This window comes from Aplidium turbinatum, chromosome 6 (assembly GCF_918807975.1).
Source record: "Aplidium turbinatum chromosome 6, kaAplTurb1.1, whole genome shotgun sequence".
NCBI lineage: Eukaryota > Metazoa > Chordata > Ascidiacea > Aplousobranchia > Polyclinidae > Aplidium > Aplidium turbinatum.
The window spans coordinates 25,358,610-25,376,824 of NC_137477.1; the positions used below are offsets into that span (position 1 = coordinate 25,358,610).

Below are 18,215 nucleotides of genomic sequence, written 5' to 3' on the forward strand. Positions count from 1 at the left end.
AAATAGATTTTGATATTTTTTTTGAAACAAAACTTGGTAATGGCATTCACTACTTAGAAAGCAATACAAAGAATTTCAATACACTCCACAGGCAACTTAGAAAATACACGATAAGAAAACACAAAAGACTAACCAAAGTTAATGTAAAACATTCACGATAACGTACTAAATTTTCATATTAAACTTGTAACATGCTAAACCATAACTAAACATGCATTCTTATTGCATCATTGCAATCACATATTGGCAAATATCATTGTCAGTCTTTTCTAATTTATCATCATCATTGGCATCTGTGCTAATTGTGACTCCTTTTCGATGACACATCGTTTCAGCAGTCCAATGACTCTTTGATTGTTCATCTGATTTTTTTGAATGATCTCCATGCATCTGGTGTGCGCAATGAAAGACATGGAGAACACTGACTAGTGACATCATAAAATGAAATGAGTATCTTTTTACTTGATAGCGCAAGCATTGACTCAGTTTTTTTGGCCTTTATTGACTTTCTTGCAATCTTGCTGACGTTTTCTGGCAAAATTGGTGGTTTATCAATAGGGCCATTTTTATATGACCTTAAAAAATCAATAATATGACTTTATTTTTTGGAAAATATGACTTTATATGACTTTATGTGAAAATCGTTATTTTTATATACGAACAACGTCACTCACGGAACTAAAGAGTAAAACATACGCAACATAACAGTAGGCTAATACACATCCATTTTTATTTTAAACCACTGTTGTAGTACAGTTTCATGTAGTGTGGAATATTAGAGTCTTTGAAGTTACGATTTGGACGTAAAAATGACTTTAGTAAGGAAAATGAGCGCTCCACAGACGCTGATGTGGGTTGACACTTCTGCAGTTTTGCATAAAGCGCTGGTGAAATGTCTTGTCTTTGTAGCTCCATAATTTGTTTCACATCGTTTTTGTCCAATCGCTTCTTAATGTAATTTTTGAGCTCAAGCGGATCTTTTCTGAAATCAAGGGCATTTAGATCAGCATGGGCCTCTTTGATGGTGTACGTACAACTTTCCATTTTGAGTATTAAGTTGACCTCAATGTGTGACCTCATAAAATATAGATCTATGACTGTAAGTGTTATGTAGGCTAATCCTACAGTTTGCCTTCGTTCAATCAGAAATTGCCTTACTTTCTTAGTGCTTAATTGCTTCACCGCTTAAATTGGTATTTTTTATTTAAAGTATACAACGGTATGACTTTATAACTCAAAAATATAACTATATAACTTAAAAAGCTGATTTATGACCTAACCAGGAAAATATGACTTTATATGACTTCATAACTTTCTTAATATACCTCACAGGGATGCGGTTTTTGCGTTAAAATTGATTTCACGACTTACTGATGGATAGAAAAAAATATGACTTTAATGACTTTAAATGGCCCTATTTATCAATAAGATGCCATGTTGACATTTTTTGGGGAAGCTCACAAGCTTCCATGCCTGATAAAACTTGGCATCGCATACTGAATAACATGATCAGACGCTGCCATTAAATCTCCATTGAAAAGTGTGATGGCTGGTCCGTTTACAGCACTGGGGTGCAAAAAAATGAAATAAACATTGGAGCATACAAATTACACATCAACTATAAATTGGCCGATAGACCTTAATCCAGCAAGTTGAGTGGCATTAAGTGCAAATGGCTTAAAAAGTAGAATACGAAGATAGCCATTGGCCTTGGTCAACCAGCGAGCATGATGGAATGCCTCCTGTGCAACGAACAAGGATTGTTTCAACTCACCAGGAACGTCCTGGGATGTTGCACAACTTAGGACTAAGAGTGAAGCTTAGTCAGCTCTTATGGATTTGTTTCCTGGAGTTGATGTTGCTATCTTTCTCAAAGATTGGATAAGAATTTTTTTGCTTTTCTCTAATAGCTTAATTAAAGTATCTCTGTAATTTTGTAGTTTATCAACCATTAAATGATTTTTTGTTAGTTGGCTAATGAAATTAAACACAGCTCCATCACGTAAAAGATCAGGTGATTTTGTATAGCCATCAATAGCTGTTATGACATCTCCTAACAGCAGCTCAATGCAATGATATAAACATTCAAGCAATATTACATCATGGCCCTATTTCAGGATTGCAATATTTCATGATTTTTGTCACTATTCCTTTTTTGAGCCTGTGTTAATTGCATTACTGTCAGAAATTACACACAAGATATTTTGCATGTCATCGTCTGCAACAAGCTTTTTATAGCTGTAAAGCATGCCTCCCCGCTAGCGCTTACCTTTTCTCTGAACGTTTTGAGGGCAATGAAAAAGCAACCATATATAAAATTGGAAATAACAGCCAGTCTTTCCCGATTGAATAGCTTTTTTTCATCGAAACAAAGCTAATGGAAAACAGCATTCCTTAATTTCAACAAACCATCATCAGTGATCTTCTTACTATAATATGCAATGGCATTGCGATACCATGTTGAATGACTTGTCATTGCTGACGGTGAGCCCAAAGTATCAGCAGCACAGATAAGCAACGAACTAGCTGCTTTAATTGATACCAGCTTTTTAGCAGCTATTACTGATTTCTCAGTAAAAATCGTTTTACGCTTGGTATGAGTGGAACGTTGCACATTTTTCTTCTCCTGCTCTTGTTGCTGATCAGTATTGGCACAAAAATTGTCATCAGCACTACTAAAACCATCAGATTCTGAACTTAATTGGAGTTGTTCTGCTGTTCCATCTTGATCATGTTGGTCAACAGGAAGTGGAAGTTTCAATGCTCGCTTCTGAATCTTCTTAGTTTGAAGCTTATTAACACTACTGATTACCGTGGCTCTATAAGAACATACCTTAAATGACAGATTTTTGCTTGTAAAGTCAATACGTCGCGAAATACAGTATTGCAATTTTTTTGAAAATTTCCAAAAAAAAAATTTTTTTGAAATTCCTGTAAGACCTTAAAAACCATGTAATCTTGTTCAGCATGAAAAACCATGCAGAATTAATGTAAAGATGATGGTTCTACTACATTCTAACCAGAAGTTATGATCATTCAAACATTTGAATTTTATGTCTACCGAGGGGGTATTTCTCTAAATTTCAAGGGGGTCGTGGAACCTCAAAAAGTTGGAGTCAAGTGAAAAATTTCAAAAGGATACTTCGTTTGACCCAAAATCCCATCTCATAATCACTATTACAAGTGCAATTTCAAAAATTTTTGTCAAAATGGAACACCCTAGTAATTATGTTCCTTACACCATCTCTTAAATAGGGTTACAGTCCAAGAGTACTTTAACTAAGCCATCAAAAAAACACAAATGTGCTATCCTTTTTAAAGTCCTGCACCATAAGTCGCTTGCACAATGTCAATAAAGTATAAATTGTTCATTACAAAATGTATAAAAAAGCATGCAAACATTTACAAATACAAAAGAAAATAGTAATTTTTATATATATGATTTAGTTTTAGCAAGTATTGTAATGTTTTGTCAGTGGCTATTTGACCGGCTCCGGTCTTTAAATCTAAAACACTATTTGACCAATGACCAGTGATGACGTTTTTTCTTTCACCTCTTTCAAAGCAAAAGACAAGAGGAAAAAAAAGAAAAGGTGCCTATATAAGTTGTAAATTCAACAGTTTTATTTAACTGAATCAGCGGCGCGTACAATATTGCTTGGACTGGTATTCCCAAGGGTATGAGTTCGATACTGCTGGGAAGCGTGTTATTTTGAACTAAATTGCCTGCTAAAAACACTGCCTAAAAGTAAACTGAACATTGATGAAACCATTTTTTAAAGAAGTATTGTAACTTTTTACAGCCACCAAACTAACTTGTTGAGAGCAAAAATGTAATGCGTAATTCGGCAAACACGGTCACATCCTCTTATGACAAACGGAAACTTACTCAGAGAAATTCTCAAATTCCAGCAAATTAAAAAAACTCCAACTTTATTTCTCATATTTGAAAAGACATAAAAAATTGGGCTGTAGGCTACGCAAATTAAAAATTGACCACAAAAATGCAGCAATCTAACGATTGAGTCACTTCGGGTCAAAATTTAGTTTAAAAAAAAACGGTTCCGGTAGTATCGAACTCATACCCTTGGGAACACCAGCCCAAAAAATATTGTACGCACCAGTGATTCAGTTGAATAAAACTGCTGAATTTAGAACTAATATACGCACTTTTTTCTCCTCTTGTCTTATGCTTTGAAAGAGAAGGTGAAAGAAAAATACGTCATGACAGCTCAAATAGTGTTTCAGATTAAAAGACCGATTAAAACAGATTAAAACACAAGTTTGGCAAAGTTCACTTTGCATTTCAGTGACAGTATGGTATTGCTAGTAAATGGTACATAGAGTGATACTGTTACAAAATACTTTTAAACTGAAATGACGCTTGTTCGGACGCTTTGTGGAGGTAATACTTCATCGTTACTGCGTTCAGCTTCATATGGTTTTCATTTCCATCATTGTAGCTACACAAATGCCCCTCTGAAAGATGAAGATCGGATTTTTACAAATCTGTATGGTCGGCATGACTGGAAATTAAAAGGTGCAATGCAGCGTGGTGACTGGTTTGCGACAAAAGAAATTGTTCTAAAAGGTTCTGACTGGATACTGCAACAAATAAAAGAATCAGGCTTACGTGGGCGTGGAGGAGCTGGTTTTCCTACTGGGATGAAGTGGGGTTTTATGAATAGACCTCCAGATGGTCGACCAAAATACCTTGTTGTGAATGCAGATGAAGGAGAACCTGGGACTTGTAAAGATCGTGAGATAATGCGACATGATCCACACAAACTCGTTGAGGGATGTCTTGTAGCTGGAAGAGCAATGGGTGCCAGAGCTGCTTATATTTATATAAGAGGAGAATTTTATAATGAAGCTTCTAACTTGAATGTAGCTATAAAAGAAGCTTATGATGCAGGTTTAATTGGGAAAAATGCTTGCGGCTCTGGTTATGATTATGATATTTTTGTTCATCGTGGTGCTGGTGCATACATCTGTGGTGAGGAAACATCTCTCATTGAGAGTTTGGAAGGAAAGCAAGGAAAACCACGCTTGAAACCTCCTTTCCCAGCAGAAGTAGGAGTGTTTGGGTGTCCAACTACAGTTGCAAATGTGGAGACAGTAGCTGTTGCTCCTATTATTTGTAGAAGGGGTCCAGGCTGGTTTGCCAATTTTGGTCGTGAAAGAAATACTGGCACAAAGTTGTTCAACATATCTGGTCATGTCAATAATCCCTGCACAGTTGAGGAGACAATGAGCATTCCGATGCGGGAGTTGATTGAAAAGCATTGTGGTGGAGTAAGAGGTGGCTGGGATAACTTGTTATGTGTTATTCCTGGAGGATCGTCAACTCCCTTGCTGCCTAAACACATTTGTGATGATGTTCTTATGGACTTTGATGCTCTTGTAGAAGTGCAAAGCGGTTTGGGTACTGCAGCACTAATCGTCATGGACAAAAGTACTGACGTGATAAGAGCAATTGCTCGTTTGATGGAGTTTTACAAGCATGAATCTTGTGGCCAGTGTACACCATGCAGAGAGGGTGTTACATGGATGAATGATACACTTGCAAGGTTCACAAGAGGAAATGCTAATCCAGAAGAAATAGACTCTCTGTGGGAAATTTCAAAGCAGATTGAAGGCCATACTATTTGCGCTCTTGGTGATGGAGCAGCTTGGCCTGCACAAGGACTAATTAGACACATGCGGCCTGTTTTAGAAGAGCGTATGAAGCAATATCATGCTGCAAAAGCTCTCTCATAGCTGTTGTAGTCTGTGCTGAATTTACAGCAAATTAAGAAATTGTTGATGCTATTTGACTGTAGTCTGCATAGTCATGCAAAGGCAAAATTTGCTTTTATATTTTTTGCTTTTGTATTTACAATAAGGTTTGTTATTGTATTTGATAATGTTAGTCATTTCCAAATTTCCTGAATACAACTAGCTGTTCCTTACCTTTTTATTGATCCAATATTGTTATTAACAATGGAAGAGTGAAAACTGTAATGTGTATGAAAGTTTTTTTTTATCTAACTTATAAATAAATTCTAAAAATTGAATGAGGCTGTTCACCAGGCATTTAGTTAAATAAAATTATATACGTTCTTCTGGTGCAAACTAAGCTGCACTATCACAAGGTATATGAGGTGATAATCTGCTTTTATTTCGAAGTTTTGTCGATCAGACACAACTGACTTTTTCAGGGGGCTAGGTTAATTGTTTCATAACATTGAACTTTCATGTCATTAGTTAGATCATAGTGTGGTGTTTTAAATTTTATTAACTATGCTTATTGAGACAAAGTGAAATGCTTTAGTAGTTTCATCTTTGCATGTTGAAGAAAAAATGATTTCTTGTGTTTCTTTATGATTCAAAATTATTTTGATTTATAAAATGATTCTGAATTCTCTGTAAAAATTGAAATGTGAGTGAAAGTTTGCTTTATGATTGTGCTACCTCTAGTATACTTTCATTGCTGCCCAGCTGGTAAATTAGTAAGCTCATCTTTCTTCAATGGAGGTATTTTATATATATACTGTCCAAGTGTCCATTGGTTTTGCACGACAACAGGGCTTAAAACACATGGACTTGCTTTCGGTATTTTGCAAAAGTTTTCAATGTTTCAACAAACCTTTCTTGTAACTGGCAAATGACCAGATTATATAATAATGTACGACAGTACGAGTAATGTAAAAACAATCACATCTAGCAAAGATGTTTATTGAATGTTGTATACCATTTTATACGTTTTTTTTCTGAAATCCTTGTAGTGACTTATCTAATGTGACTCTTTTGGTGGCAAAGATTGTTGATTTGTGTGTATTTGTGCCAAATTCATTTTTTTAAATAAAGTCTACAGTACCACAATATTGTCAGAAATTTCGGGCTATTAATAATACTGTAGTCTTAAACCATGATTGTTTGTGACCTTTTTCGATGCTATTTTGACTTTCTTTATTGGAAGTGATGTAATGAGACTTACTTGACAGTCTTGACACTAACCAAGGCTGTGTGGTGTCAAAAAGGTCAAAGAACATTGTTTGTTTCACAACCTCTGTGTCTGGTCACTCATAATACTGTCTCACCTTCATTGTTGATGCACTTTGACAAACTTTGACCATCGATTTGTATGTTAAACTAGATTTTACTTTCTAAAAGCAGTCTGCTTTTGAGTTTTTTGAGTATTCTAAGGTTACTTTGCCAGTATATATATGTTGGTAATATTGCTAACCACATTTGTTCAAATACAGTAAAACTTTTGAAAAAGTGACGTAGTTCAAACGTAAACCTAAAAATGACTTCTGAAGGAAACCTTGCCAAAAATGCCACATCATTCACTGAAGACGAACAACATGTTGGAGGGAATGCGTTTGACTTCTTCAAGGCCAAACAATATGATGCCGCATTGGGAATTCTCAAAAAGTTGCAGAAATCTCATTCCTGTGATGTTCGTTTGATGCACAATAGAGCTTTGACTGAGTTTTACAAGTCAGGAAAAACAAAAGTTGGAGAGTTAAAAAAAAACTTGGTTAAGGTGAGGACTGAGGAAAGTACAGTTTCAATACACAACCTTTTGAAGAATTTCTCTGTTGTGTTTGAAATTGCATGCATGAGCATTTACCTTCAACATCACATGTGTATAGCGTGCTTACATGAATGCTATCACTTTGCTATTTGGGATTTTATAGATTCAAAAACAGATTCAGCAGCATAGCAACGAAGATGAAGACTTTGCGACTTGCGGTGAAAAGAATAGCTATGTGGCTCTCCACTACAACCATGCCTTTCTTCTTTACAATGTTCATCAATATAAGTGAGTTGAACTGAACCTTGTACATTATAACAGCTTTTTCTCAATCCGAGATGCTAGCATTCTCTGGGGAGGCTAAATGCATTGAAGTATATGTAAACTAAACGTCCGCCATAAATCATTGGTTCTTCTGGTAAAACAACGTATGCACTGTTGTAGTTAAATTTTAATGTGAGTTGAAGATGCTAGACTGTCCAAATGTGTTTCCTGGCGTAGCAAAGATGGAAAAGTTGAGTATTGCATTGCTACATTGTAAGTTAATTGAAAGAACTTTTTTCACGGTTTTTCCAATCACTTAACCATGTTTTTGTTCTTACCATCGAGATTAAGTCTTGTACAGTAGTCTCTGCTTATTAAGCCCACTATAAATAAATCCACCCGCTTATTGAGCCCAATTTGGTCCAGTTTGGAGTCACTAAATAGCCTACATAGAAATAGCAGAGCTCATTGTCCCACCCTTAATATGCCAGTATTATGCCTACTAGCTTAAGCTCAAAATCGTGCGGTCCTGAGTTATATTGCTTTAGTTTTAAAAAATTTCAAGCTTAAGTTCATTGTTTTCCCAAATAGCACTTGACTGATTACTACACTGGTTCAAGGACGCCCTATTATTTTTTCTTTGTACCTTTTCTCATTTGCAGAGAATGTGAAAGCATCCTGGAAAGGATCTACCATAATCTTGATGGTTCAGACGATTACTTTTTTATTAAAGTTTGCTTGTTGCTTATTGACACATACATTCAAACCAGTTGTGCTGAAAAAGCAAGTAAGTGCAACATCAATGCGAGTGTGTTGAAGGAATCTTTCTGGTTGGATTTTGAGAAGTTATCTTTGGCTGCAAAACTTTGTGTAGAATTATACTTACTGAAATGACTTTCACTTTTTGTGTGTTGCCTTTTGTACCTAGTTATGTTGATGTAACTTCTGTGGTGACATATGTGGTTGATTAGTGAAAACATTTTTATCAAGACAAACTGTTTGTCTTTTTAGTCAGCTTGATATCTACTGTTGAGAAAACCTTTTCAACCTTTGAGGATTCAAGCAAAAAGAATGGAAATCCTGGAGAAAAAGGTGGTTGCATTATGCATAGCTTTATTTACGCAAAGAGGATTTGTCTTAGATAGCTTACAATGCCGTAGTTTCAATTCGCACATTTGTATTTTTCTAAATGTTTATATATAAATATTTTTGCTTTGTTATACTCTTTCTTACTTTAGTTTAGAATAATGCATTTAATTTGAGTTATTAGTAAGTAATAAATGTCTTTTCACGTATCGTACTGATACCTGGATTGTTTTTCTCACTTTTCTGCACTATGTATATATTCCCTCTGAAAATGCTTTACAAATACCGTACTGGAGTCCCGTACAACAGCTCTTTTTAGAATTAACTGTAATGTTGATTTTCTATCAACAGACCTAGAATCATTACGAAATTACCTCTGTTTCCTCAATATCTGCTGTTTTCTGCAAACGAAATCTATCAAGTCATGCAAGAGAGAAATTAAATCACTATCAAATATCATTGGGCCTCCCACTGCTGGAACACAAGCTAGCACTTACAGCATAGCGTCTGTATTTCTGAAGAGCAACTTTGAATTTGTGGTAAACAGCAACCACTACTGAGTGGACTACTGGATAAGATACTTCTGTATGGTGATGATGACGATATTGTTGATAGCTTGATAAGATAATTTTTTTATGATAATGATAATTAAGATAATTTTGTAATAGTTCGATGAGATGACAGTTTTGAGATCATACAGTATAGTATAGATTATGTGATTATGTGTGGTGTTACTTTGTTTTGTAATCTTGTTGCAAAATGAAAGGGAAGCGACTTTCTGCCAAATTTTTCATTCAGTAATTTCACAGCTAAAATTTTGCAATATATGTTTCCGCCTGCAACTGGTTTTGGCTGGTTTTAAACCAAATTTGTCACGCAGAAAGGAAATAACCACAAGGCTTACAAGTTGTTAAGTGGTTCACCGCCGCCGCAAAACAACACGGTTTTAAACGGCTTGAATGAAGGCCTGTTGACAATGTACTACAATGATATTGGTAAGTGTCAATGCTTTTAATTTTTTTGTTACTCGACGCCGAGCAAGTTCGTAAAGGGATTGGCTGTGCTCCGATGGCTTCTTTTTCTGAAGCAGCAAAGGTTATTTTGTCAAGTCTTAATAAACTAAAGCACTTTTTTGCGATTGACTTCCTTAACTTAAAAAAGAGTTACTCAGAGAGCTAAGATCATGGGTTTTACCGTTTATCTCAATCATCTTATATTGAAACAATTGCGTATTTCATTGGTTGGTTCATGATTTAGTTCCTGCAGTCATCTTTTAATTATTCCTACTTCTAATTATTCCTATGACAACCAACCTTCGGCTCATAGACGGAACATGATGATGATGAAATGGTGGAGAAAGGTATCAACAGCTCTGAAACTCCCATTTTATCATTTTGTTTTTCAGCCTTGATATATTTTGCTTTGGGAAAGTACAATCTCGGCGTCTTTTACATGCAAAAAGCTTTGCATGAAAACGACGTTGCAGTAACGGCCGCCGCAAAGCAGCATTATTCGTCACTTGGCACCAGTGTGGGTCGCCACCAGCAAATTCCGATTGGCAAGCCGCTACATGTTTTATCCATGAATCGAAGGTATTTGTCTGATTGAAATGGACCGCAGTGCTCTTCAACCAGGCCTATCCAAGCGTATACCGTATCATAAATAGAGTATATATACTAATTATAAATATTAGTATGTGAAGGACATGCAGTTTACTTCTGGGCTTCTAATATAATTTTTTACATTTGTGAAAAATTAATAAAGTATCCTGTACATTAACATTACATAATGGACATAGTATTCGATCTCGAATCCGATTTCAAAAAAATATATCGTTGTTTTTCGTTTAAGCAATATGCTTTTATCGAGTTTAGAAAAAGCAGGCTGCCTTCAAAGACAGACAGATAATCGTTAGTGCAGATAGCACATTAGTGCGAGGCGATTTTTGCTTCAGAGTCAATATGATATCGAGAGTTCTCACACAAGTGCATGCAGCTAATTGGATTTTTAAATTCCTCTCTGGATAAGGAATGCTCTTTCAAGAAAACAAAGACCTAAGAGTGTTTGGATCATACAACCTTTATGATTGCTCAATTAAACTTTCTTGGAAGTAAGTTGTCTGCGAACTTTGAAGATATAGACAGCAGTCTGGCAGCTACCTCGTGGCTTTTGCAGACAAAAATCTGTTAATGATGAGCTAGCAGAGAACAAGAAATTATGGGCATTTCTGACAGATTTTTCAAATAGATAATTTTTCGCAAAAGGTCATTACTGTTAGAATACTCCAACGATTTCTACAATTTAACTGTGTCAAGAGTTTTCCAGTCATGAACAACCTAGAAAATAGGTATTTGGCCTTGATTCTTAAATAATAGATTCTTGATTCTAGCACCACGAATTATCCTATTTGTCTCTGGTGGTGAATAGATAGATCCTTGGCCTTGTAGGCTCAATTCATATTTTATTTCACATTTTTGCGAAGTTGCAGTGCCCAACATTGCTATTATATTATTTATCACAACCGAACCAGTACTCTTTTTTAGTTTTTTATGTTTTTTTTACATAATTAAACAGCACTATTTGTGAAGTGTGCGAAAAGTTTCAAAAATTATAGAAGATGTTCCACGAAAAAAAGAGTGAAAAGCCCTGAAATAGTCTTTAAAACGTGACACACTCTTCTGGTGTAGTGGACATTGGACAACCTCATTGGCTTGTTATATTATTCCCAACTCTGATTCGGATTGAACTTCTTGCCTTTACTGATGAGCTCAGCCTAATGGGCGAAACAAGTGTCTGTCAGAGTCGATTCTTGTTACACTCGACTGGCGAGAAGTCTTTATGGCTAGCGTGGAGTTTACACTGGTATGGTTAGCGAAACACAATGCTCGCTGTTCCATAATTAGCAGCCTACTCAGCTCTTTGCTGAAGCCAAGTAGGTCGCTCCTTCCACACAGAGCACTTACACTTTTCATTTGTTTAGATTTGAGCTGCTATACAATTTGGGAATGCAATATTTATTTGCTGGAAATCCAACGGTTGCCTTTGAATGCTTTCTTGCTACCGTGCATAGTTTCCAGACCAATCCTCGGCTCTGGCTCAGACTGGCTGAATGCTGCATTCAAAAGTGCACAGGCTGCTCGTCAGGTTTGTTTCAGGTCTATCTAATCGGTGAAGTGGAAGAACACTATTTTCATTTCAATACCGATTGCAGAATAATTTTACCACGTCTGCTTATCGTTGTGAATACTTGATTTTGCAACTGTGGTTTTCTTCGCAGTGACACAGCTACAATATAGCATAGCCAATGAAACTTACCGCATGTACACTGTACAGTAAATATAGTCACTGAAATATTGCTTTGTCAGTAGATTCGGAGGCATAAGCTGCTTTTTGTACTGGTGACTGTTCTAATATCAGCCAATAAAACGATTGTCTTTATTCTAACCAGCAAGAACTTAATGCTCATTGTGAAAGACTATGCAGAGATATGTGATATTTATGATTTACTGTCTTTTTGGTTTTATTTTTTAGAATTGAATTCCAAAAATTCACACAAGAAGTCACACCAACAGACTGCTGCTGCCTACTTTACGATTGGTAACAATCTTCATCGGAAAATTGTTGTCAATAATTCGGTTCAACACATAGGTAACAGCCGTCATAAAGTAAAGTTTAAATTTGGAGTTAAAAGCGTCCTTGAATAAGCATCGTTTGTTTCTCACAGTGAAAATATTCGTTGTTAAACGTTTTTTTAACTTTCCAGATAGCAAAATCTGCCTTTGCATTGATTCAACATCTGCAGAAATTGAATCAATGCAAAATTGACAGATTTTGTCCTTTGGGTTACAGTGCATATCAAGGAGAACATCAGTCTTTTTACATTCATTCCATGTCTGCAGAACCAATGTAAAGATTCAATGTTGTTTCAATTTCAAACAGGACTGATTTGCTGTGTCATGTTAGTTTGAGTATTCCTGTCAACTAAATTGATGTTTCAAAGAACAAAGTTTTCAAGTCCATCACATAATTGAAGTATGCTGAAAAAAGGAGTTTTTTTTTTCGTTGTCGCATATTAAACAATAAATTATACTGTTTAAATGTTTTCAAAGGTGGAAAAGGGAACAATTTTGTGTCCCCCTCTCCCACCATGGAGTTCGCATCGGTTTGCTTGAGCAACGCTTTGACGATACTTAATATGGCACTGGACAATTCCAAGGATGAAAGCACCCAACAGGTTAACCCTGCTTTCCCAACTAACTGTTACTATAGCCCAGACAGCAAATCAATGTTAAATATGACTGATTATGGGTCTGGGAAATTCATCTGATCACTGTTATCCCTACTCAATACTCATTTTCATTTCTTCACGCAATAAAGGACACAATTGGTACCGTTATTGGATTCTTCGTTATGTCTCGATCTGCAATCGATCCCAGACCTACCAGACCAAAGCCAATGAGCCTCAAATCACAGCAAAATGAGTTGAAGCCAAAAATGTTCGAATCGCCAATTTTATTTGTGCTACTTGTACGAAGACGCCGTTTAGACGTCTATCGAGATCACGCGGCTATGTTTTTGTCAAGACACGTCATGACATGTGTGAAAGTGAACACGAAGATTAGCTTCCTTGTCTTCTTGTACTTTAACCACTGAAAAAAGCCTTGGACCCAACCAAAGCATTCTTCGAGTCTTCCTTCAACAGATTGATTATGTTTGATCAGCTGTGATCTCCCTTATGAACTGCCTCCATTTTGTTCTGTCTTTTGTTTTTATTAGTGCTTCCGGCATGCTTTTTATTCCCGTAATTTGCTTGATATTGTCAAAATATTTCATTTTTTGTCGTCCTTTGTTTGTTTGCCTTGCACCATCCCAGTCAACATTGAATTTTCCTACGAGTTGTTTCTTGCTGTGTGTTCTCCGAGTAATGATATCATATTTATACATTTTTTATTTTATACGTTGGCATTGTTGTTTGTGTGATTAGATAATTGTAATATTACTAAAATGAATTTCATGTTTAGGAGGAACATACCAAAAGCAACAAAAAGGCCGAATCAGAGAAGGCCCGACCCGTGGTGACTTGTATGCCTGGGCGTTCTATATGTGGGAATCAATTTACTCAGTTACATGCCTCTGTATTGGCCAATAGTACGTTCGTTGGTCTCTATCTTGGGAACACCGTCGTGGCTTTGGAGCATGCGCAAACTTTGCTCAGTTTAGAAAAGCTCTCTGGTTGTCACAGGTAATATGTTTTCAAAAACTAGTTTTACTGCTTCTCGTACCGCCAAAGTAGTAAAATATGTTTTTGTTTTTTTTAAACGAGCGCAGAAAAAACGACACATCTCTACTCTAGGTCGGACACCCAAAATGGCTCATTTCCACACTAACATACAATCTTGGCAGGTATTTGGCGCATATGTATGCGGCTGAAGCTTTGGTATCACTTGACCGCATATCAGAAGCTATCCAGCACCTTTCTACTGACAAGATTCACAATGTGTCTAAGGAATTGGATGATAACGGAAAAAGCTCTCCTACTTCAGGTACATCCACTTGTCGATAATGATGACTTGAGAATTCTACTAGTTGTCATCAACTGAGAAACGACATGGTCTTTTGACGATGGTTAAATAATCATCGTATGAAGTTGAAAAGTATTCATAGCTCTCTATTCAGCTGAACTTGGTAGTTGAAGAGGCAACCCGCAATAATGTTCCATAGAAAGAAAACGCCAACCTTGATCTTCAACCTGCGTCTTCGAGTTTTAAATTAGTGAAAATGCCACATTTAAGGTCCAAGGGGCTTTCTAAGTTTTTGCTATAGCTTCAAATAGAGATTGTGGATTACCTTTCGTTATGCCTGGTTCAAGGTTTCTTTAAATTCGTTTTTTTTTTACAAGCTGCTTTTGCCTTTTTCGACTTTTTCTTATCATTGGTGCCATTCTTTTCATCGTTGCCTTCCTTACTATTTTTAACTTTCACTTATCATGTGATACTTTTATTTCTTATTCCATTCATCATAGTGAGCCCAACGATTGAGTCAGCATCTTATTCCCTGTTTTTTCACGCTTTCATTGTCTTAAAAAATAAAAACTCTGCAACTTGAAACAGTCATGCACTAGATTGAAAGTAGGGCTGGATTCAAGTGAAGGATTTTTATTTACTTCAGTAATAAGTAAAGATTAAAAAGTTACTTAAGCAATTCAAGTTCTAAAAATTCTATTGACATGGCCCCTTTGTTTTTCATGAATTTCTTGACAATGTATTTAAACACCTTCTCACTTTTCAAAATCGTAACATTTCTTCGGCAAAGGCTTTTGCTCTTACTTTAATAATGTCAAGGCTCTCTGCCAAATCACGAGGAACTCTCATCTTTTGTTCATGCGGACCTTTCAAATCCATGTCATGTTCTCCAAGGTGTGCTCATTTGCTGGCTTAATTTCCTTGAGCTCTCTCCGGAGGCAAGAACTACACAGAAGACCGAAAACGTGCAAGGGACAGCTTATAAATATTTGCTTTTATTTTTCAGCTTTTTTATATTACTGTAGGCCTACTTCTAAATTTCAAGTAATTGAGAATTATCCAAGTAGCAAGTATAGAGTTTCAGGTAAGTAATTGGGAGGTCTCCCAGCGGTCACGAAACATAAAATCTTAAAAATTTAGCTGAGCTTAACCTGTTGTTTTTTAATTTGATGCAGATGATGGGACATTAAAAGGTAATCAAGGAAATAACAACCAACCACGAGGTGAGATTGTCTTATGAATGTCGTGATCTTTGATTATTGTTGCCACATTTACTCGCTACTTCTAATAGTTAGAGCACACCGTGTAGAAAACTGTATAATGTATCTTAATGACTCCTAAAACTTTTTAATATCCGAGAGTGAAGTCGTGTGTGTGTGTCGTATCCAGGCTTACGCCCGGTTGTTGGAAATTTTGATTAAGTAGACGGGAAGGCAAAGAAACCAATCTTTGTGTCCACCTTCAGACTTGTCTTAAGTAAAGTGTCATGCTCTTGAGCGGTGTCGAACCGGCGCCCTTTGGAGTGCCGTACCAGGGCTCACACCACTCGGCTATGCAGCCGACACAGTGAAGTTAATGCGCTATGTACGATTAGACTGTAACGAATTTTCAACATGACATTTTTAGTACAGTAGTAGTTTTGTCGTAGTAGTTTCAATGTCGTATTAATAAGCATTTCTTTAATTCTGGCCACGTTAAATCGAGGTTTGCTGCACTTTCTACTGTATATTGCTTTCTCCAAGTATCTTTGTACTTTGTAGCATATTTTACAATTTAAATTGTCAATATATTCATTTTCTATATATTATAGCGTTAGCTCGGCACGCTGCCGTTCCATCGCCTTGGCACTTTCCAACTAATCTCAGCTGTGCTCACGGCTACATGATACTCAACTTGGCGAACGCCCACTGTCTGAGAAGCGAGTATGAAAAAGCTCAAGGTCTTATACGCCAAGCGAACTTGTTGGTCACTGCCAGGCAAGCGCCTTCTCAAGCACTCCTCCTGGGCGTTTATCTCAATCTTCTCTGTGGTGGTGATGAAATTTCCGCTGCAATACAGGTTTGTTTCCAACTCCCAATATCATCTTAAATCCAAAGAACAGAAATGGTTTCCACTTAAAATTTTACAGCACAAAATTGTCGATATGCTTTCAAATTAAGAAGTACTGTATTTTGAATGGCACAAACTTCTTTCACCTTGACACCTCATAAAGTAGATGAACGCATATGTGTAGCAGGGAAAAGTCAATTTCAAGTCTGTTTCAAGTTGGCGTTGTCTTGGGCTTGATCAAGGTATTTGTTAAAATTGTTTCGAAATAAAAGTTTTATTATTCAGAATAGCCTGAATGCCTGTAAAATAGAAATATTAAACCGAGGGCAGGCAGCGTGGAACTCTACCGCTGATTAATGTGAACCTTTGTTGCTTGAAAAATGTATTAAAGGCATGCAAATAGTGTAGTGTGAAAGGCAAAACACGTAAAAGAACAAGCATAAGAAAACGATGACAAAAAACGTTTTTAACATCTCCATACAGAATATAATAGATGCATTAACTAGTGTATGACAGCTGTATAGGTTATGACATTTCCGACTTCGGTCTACTTTTTTATGCTAATGTTATGTTTTTAACTCTCAAGTAGCCTATGAGAGTAAAGGGACCTAATTTTATCACTTAGCTTTCTACGAAAAGCTCACCTATTTTTCTTTTGGAATTCGTGTTTCATGTTATGTGGTTTTTGTGCAGATGCTTCTTCACAACACACTCGTCATGCCACTGCAAGGTTTTCCACCTCTGGGTGTGTCTCGTGTCAACAACGGAAGCACGGCTCGGCAAATTTCCGCGGTAGTGACCAATAGCGTCGCTTTGAATTCCGGCGGGAATGCTGGCGAATCATCGGGCTCTTCCACCTCCAGCAGTGCTCCTCGATCGAAGTCGAACACGCCACAGCCGAGCTCTGGCGGGGTCACGCCAGAGAGGATAGTTAAAGCAAAGGGCTCTGAGAGTAAAAAGAGGAGCCGGCGATGAGAAATTTGATTTAAAACAAATTAAAATGTATTTCGGTGAAATCACTTTGCTCCATAGATCATATTGGTTATAGTTTTATTTGCTGAACAATTTTAACGTGATACCTTATTCTCGAGCCTTTTGCCTTATGGTCAATAACTTTTACGCAATAAATCACGAAATAATGCAAGTTGTGACCTACTCTATTTAAACATAGGCCTACAGTAGAACTCGGTTAATCCGGATTCGATTTGACCGGCGATTCCATCTGGATTAGGCGAAGATCCGGATTAACCGATGACGATTCTATCAAGCCTGACTTTGCCTAGATAGAAGGGTATCGGTAAAAATCACCGAAATTGAACGCATTAGTGTGGTCATCTGCCAATTCCGAGACGCGCGATCACCACATTAGCGACCCAGTGATAGAGTTCTTTTGAAATGCAGTAGGCTATGCATGTAAAATGAATGTATTGGTAGACTCTGCGTCTAACGCAAAAACACACTGGCAAAAGTTACATCTTCAGACATGCGTGTCGGAATAAACTGTAGTCACTCAAAACTTTTGAAAGCAGTTACCGAAGACGAGTTTCTATGGAAAACTTACAAAAATCACGGTCAAACAATAGATAAGAAATTTCTCGCAATAAGCCACGTTACGTTTTAGCATAAAATGGCAAAATTGTCGGGCAAATCCGGATAAAGCGATAGAGAAAGCGCAACTTTTGTCCGGAATAGGCGAAGATCCGGATAATCCAAAGCTGTTTCTCAAGAAAAAGATTACAAATTATTTGTACTTCCAGTTTTATCCGGATTAA

The 18,215-nt window shown here is 36.7% G+C and overlaps 1 protein-coding gene and 1 pseudogene across 1 annotated transcript; both read left to right on the forward strand.

Moving 5' to 3' along the window:
* Window positions 1–4,317: 4,317 nt before the first annotated feature.
* Window positions 4,318–7,246, forward strand: LOC145771723 (NADH dehydrogenase [ubiquinone] flavoprotein 1, mitochondrial pseudogene; annotated as a pseudogene).
* A 5-nt stretch (window positions 7,247–7,251) lies between these two features.
* On the forward strand, window positions 7,252–17,580 carry LOC145771722 (CCR4-NOT transcription complex subunit 10-like). Its single transcript, XM_082583452.1, has 15 exons — window positions 7,252–7,531; window positions 7,686–7,810; window positions 8,449–8,573; window positions 8,798–8,878; window positions 9,224–9,411; window positions 9,753–9,867; window positions 10,278–10,464; window positions 11,853–12,016; window positions 12,404–12,520; window positions 12,982–13,106; window positions 13,894–14,114; window positions 14,276–14,415; window positions 15,570–15,617; window positions 16,205–16,452; window positions 17,137–17,580. Exons 1-15 carry the CDS (start codon window positions 7,292–7,294, stop codon window positions 17,416–17,418), a joined length of 2,406 nt encoding a protein of 801 aa, XP_082439578.1. The 5' UTR covers window positions 7,252–7,291; the 3' UTR covers window positions 17,419–17,580.
* Window positions 17,581–18,215: the final 635 nt, after the last annotated feature.